This window comes from Diuraphis noxia, unplaced genomic scaffold, assembly GCF_037042655.1.
Source record: "Diuraphis noxia isolate RWA-SAM2 unplaced genomic scaffold, SU_Dnox_SAM2 contig0001, whole genome shotgun sequence".
Classification (NCBI taxonomy): Eukaryota; Metazoa; Arthropoda; class Insecta; order Hemiptera; family Aphididae; genus Diuraphis; species Diuraphis noxia.
The window spans coordinates 106,146,536-106,150,880 of record NW_028301711.1 but is presented as its reverse complement, the minus strand read 5'-3'; the positions used below and the strand labels follow the sequence as shown (position 1 = coordinate 106,150,880).

The window sequence follows — 4,345 nt, the reverse complement described above, 5'->3', positions numbered from 1 at the left end:
GGTTACCTAATGCTTCGTGCGCTATATATACTCCCACACCGACCGACTTGTGTAAAGGTGTGTATGTGTGTATAGCGACTCAAAGGAAGTGGACGGGGTCGCCGAGCAAAACCAGAGAGTGCTAGTGTGTGGTGGTGTGTGTAGGTGTGTATATGTGTGGTGTGTTGACTTTAAAATTATTGGACAAGGGTAACTATAAAATGGTAACACGGTTGCTGGTAAAAAATGAGTTGCTGTATTGTACACAAATAAATAACTATTACGAATACAAGAATATAAAAATCACAGCAACACCTATAAAAAGAATATAGTAATATGGCTCTCCTGGCCCAACAAGATATAATATAAAATCTACGGCCCTACTGGCCCAACAGGTAAAAATATAATATTATGCTGCTATGTTGAGCTTGTATAATTGACAAATATAAATCTATAAATTACGGCCCCTCTGGCCGGTAAAAATAATAATATTATAATAGTGTAAATAAATAACAATATAAGTAAAAACTCACAATTTGTGGAGCGCAGTCTGGCCAGCTGGTCCTAGCTATACGGAAAAGTTCACACTCACACACACAAATAGAAAAAGATAATAACGATAATAATATTAATTAATAGCATTTGACACACACACTATGTCGTAACAATACAATAATAAAAATATAATAATATAATAAATGTGGCGATTCGCACCCACACAAAATATATAAATTTGGCGATCCGTGCCCACACAAAATATATTAATGTGGCGATTTGCGCTCACACAAAGGTAATATAACAAAAAAAATAAATGTGGCGATTTGCGCCCACACAAATATATCAATGTGGCGATTTGCGCTCACACAAAATATAAAAAGATGGCGATTAGCGCCTTGCATAAAATATAAAAATATATAAAAAATAAATGTGAATCGCCACAAGCACCGACACGAAAAATATAATATTTTTACGGCGATTTGCGCGCGTAGCATAGAAAAACTGTTGTGTTTATCGTTTACACACTGGAACTGGACTGTCGGCTAGTGGTGGAGAACTATCGATAGTGATATCGATAGTTATCGATAGTCACTACTATCGTACAACATCGATAGTTTGAAGGCTCCTATCGATAGTTTTCGATAGTCGTTATGACTATCAATAATTTGAAATTTCAATTTATATTGTGATTATAAATTTATAATAGTATTTATTAGTTTTATCTTGTTAAGTTTTTAACTTTGTTAATAAGTATTCGTTCCTCTTTCTAACTTAAAATGGGTAAAAGGAAAATTTCTAATGTTTGGACTTTTTTTACCAGAAGTACAGATAGAAAACTTGCAAAATGTTGCAAATGTAAAAAAGAGTACAAAACCAGTGGCAATACCAGTAATCTCAAAGACCATCTAAAGAGAATACAATCTACTATAGTTGAGTCAGATGATGAAGATACTCAAAATAGTCATTCAATATCCACATATTTTAAAAAACAAAATGTTTATGACCGTGACAGCAACCGTAAAAAAGAAATAGATAAGGCGTTGATTTTAATGGTTTGTAAAGACTTCCAACCTTTTTCTATTGTTGAAGACACAGGATTCCAAAATCTAGTTAAAATACTTGATCCAAGGTATGTATTACCAAGTAGGCCAACGTTAAGAGACTCTCTATTAAAGCAAAGTTATGAAATATGTAAAGAAAAATTATTTGCTCTACTTCAAAATGTTTGTCATGTAAGTTTGACATGTGATTTATGGTCTTCCAGAGCAAATGAAAGTTTTTTAACGATTACTTGTCATTTTATTGATAAAGACTATAAAATGCATTGTACAGTTTTGTCCACTAACAAAACGGACATTAATCATACTAGTGAGAATATTGCAACAGAAATAAACCTAATAATAAAAGATTGGGATATTGTTAATAAAGTTGTTACAATAGTAACAGACAACGCATCTTCAATGATTAAAGCTTGTCAAATACTAAAAATACGTCACCTTCCTTGTTTTGCTCACACACTTAATTTGGTCGTCCAAGATTCATTAAAACTAAAAGAAGTTGATTGTGTTATAAAAAAATGTAAAAGTTTGGTGACTTATTTTAAAAGCAGTAACATAGCAACACATAAGCTAATAACTGAGCAAGAAAATCAAAACAAAAAGCCTCTAAAAGTTATTCAGGAAGTTCCTACAAGGTGGAACAGCATGTATCATATGATAAAAAGAATTCTAGAACTGAAGAATGATATAACAATTGTATTATTAAGAATGCCTAATGCACCTACAGTTTTAAATTTAGAAGACAGTTTGGTTCTACAAGATTTAATCGAAATATTGAGTTATTTTGATGATGCAACCAAAAAAGTATCAGGTAATTTTTAATATAGAGTATAATGTTTAAAATATTTTTATTTTATATGATAATTTTCTGTTTAGGTAATTATGTTACCATTTCATTGATTATACCTATAGTGTATGGTATTTATAATCATCTTATTAATCTAAATTTAAGAACTTCAGAAGGAAAGAGTATACTACAAAAGACAGTTGAAAGTGTTAAAACAAGATTATTTCATTATGAGGAACGTACTTTACCTCGTTTAGCTACAATATTAGATCCAAGACTCAAAAAAGAGGCTTTTAGGTCTTCTGATAATGCTAAATGTGCAGTTTCTTTACTTCAGAGCGAAATGTCTTTGCAAGAATCATTATTACCACAAAATCCAGAGGAAAGCCATGATACTACAGAATCGGCATCTAACTCTGGTAAATCATTATTTGATTTTCTAGAGACAAGAATAGCTGAAAAAAGTAAAAACAGGACGGTGACTGCCAATTCAATCATTTATTTAAAAGAATACATGGAACGTCCTAATGCAAATAATGATATGGATCCTTTAATATTCTGGAATGTAAGTACCTACCTAAAAATTAAAATCTAAATAGTTACAAACTCATTTTAAATCAATAAAATTATAATTTTTATATTTCAGATTAATAATGATAGTCTTGGGACTATTCCTACTTGTGCTAAAAAAATCTTATGTGTTCCTGCCACTTCAGTCCCATCTGAAAGGATATTCAGTAAGGCTGGTATAGTTGTTCCAGACAGGCGGTCTAGATTAAAAGCTAAAAATGTAAATATGTTGATATTTATAAATCAAAATGATTGGTTATTATAATTGCTCATAATTGTTGAATCATTTTATTACAACATTATTATTTTTATTTATTATTTGGTTAATAAAGATATTAACTTATTTACATTATATGATGTTAAAAACAGAGAACTTTTTATTTTAAACTTACTTAATTTGTTAAATGATGTTAACCAGTTATCACTTATTTTCTTTTTATATGATTACAAAATAGTGAAATATTTATTTTGTGTTTATTTAAGTTGTTAAAGCTCCTTTAATCATATTTGTTAAATAATTTTATTTTTATGTTGTTACAAAACAGTGGACTATTTATTTTATGCTTACTAAGCTTGTTAAAGTCCCTTTTATCATTTGTTAAATTACTTATTTCATCTTAAACATTTTATTTTGTTGAATTATATAAGTAAAAACTAGTTATTACTTATTTTCATTTTATGTTATTAGAGAACTGGACTATTTATATTATATTTACTAAAGTTATTAAAGTTCCTTTAATCATATGTGTTAAATGGACTAATTATTTTATACTTCCTAAGTTTGTTGAAGTTCCTTTTATTATGTTCATTATTAAATATTTATTTTACAATGTTATAATTTGAACGCAATAAAATAAATCATTTATTTTGACATAATGACATACTGTCTTTATTTATTATCACTATTAATATTGTGTTTAGGTAAGTTTTTCGACAAGAAGTCTATTGTGAAAGCAGTTTCCGCCGCGTCGTCGATTCAAAATTGAAAAAAAAGTTTGTTTTTTATCATCAGCACTTAGACAAAAATACTATCGTAAACTATCGATAGTTATCGATAGTATAACTACAAACAATCGGAAGCTATCGATGGTTATGACTATCGATTTTTCTCCACCCCTATTCCCAACTACTACTTTATACAGTGAATGTAAAATTTTAAATATTAAGTCTTCATATAATTTATGTTTTAGATTCTGAACGAAGTGATGAATGTATTGATTTTACAATGATGTGTGTTTTTTTTTTTTTTTTTTGTGTCTGTGTACAGCATAACTAGTCGAAATAATGCTTCGATTTCAAACTTTGGGGGTGGTTTCCGATGTAAAATTGAAGATCCTTGGTGTATTATAGAGGTCAAAAGTAAACATTTTCCAATAGTTTTCAAAAAAATCAAGAAAAACAAAATAAAAATGACAGAAAAACGGGAATTTTACGCAAAATCAGTTTTCGACCA

At 29.2% G+C, this 4,345-nt stretch overlaps 2 protein-coding genes across 2 annotated transcripts; both read left to right on the top strand.

Annotated features, from left to right (window-relative positions):
- Nucleotides 1–1,253: 1,253 nt before the first annotated feature.
- LOC149063168 (E3 SUMO-protein ligase ZBED1-like) lies at nt 1,254–2,579 on the top strand. The gene is made up of 2 exons (XM_089215546.1): nt 1,254–2,346; nt 2,488–2,579. The coding sequence occupies exons 1-2, from the start codon at nt 1,254–1,256 to the stop codon at nt 2,577–2,579; spliced, it is 1,185 nt and encodes a 394-aa protein (XP_089071672.1).
- Nucleotides 2,580–2,665: 86 nt separating this feature from the next.
- On the top strand, nt 2,666–3,157 carry LOC149063167 (zinc finger BED domain-containing protein 4-like). The gene is made up of 2 exons (XM_089215544.1): nt 2,666–2,887; nt 2,969–3,157. Exons 1-2 carry the CDS (start codon nt 2,666–2,668, stop codon nt 3,155–3,157), a joined length of 411 nt encoding a protein of 136 aa, XP_089071670.1.
- The last annotated feature ends 1,188 nt before the right edge of the window (nt 3,158–4,345 follow it).

What these genes read in the sequence shown, in the direction of transcription:
- LOC149063168 (XM_089215546.1), top strand. Translation starts at nt 1,254, where the DNA reads ATGGGTAAAAGGAAAATTTCTAATGTTTGGACTTTTTTTACCAGAAGT. An exon ending in TGCAACCAAAAAAGTATCAG is followed by an intron (nt 2,347 to 2,487) that starts GTAATTTTTAAT and finishes TCTAAATTTAAG; the next exon opens with AACTTCAGAAGGAAAGAGTA.
- LOC149063167 (XM_089215544.1), top strand. Translation starts at nt 2,666, where the DNA reads ATGTCTTTGCAAGAATCATTATTACCACAAAATCCAGAGGAAAGCCAT. An exon ending in ATCCTTTAATATTCTGGAAT is followed by an intron (nt 2,888 to 2,968) that starts GTAAGTACCTAC and finishes TTTATATTTCAG; the next exon opens with ATTAATAATGATAGTCTTGG.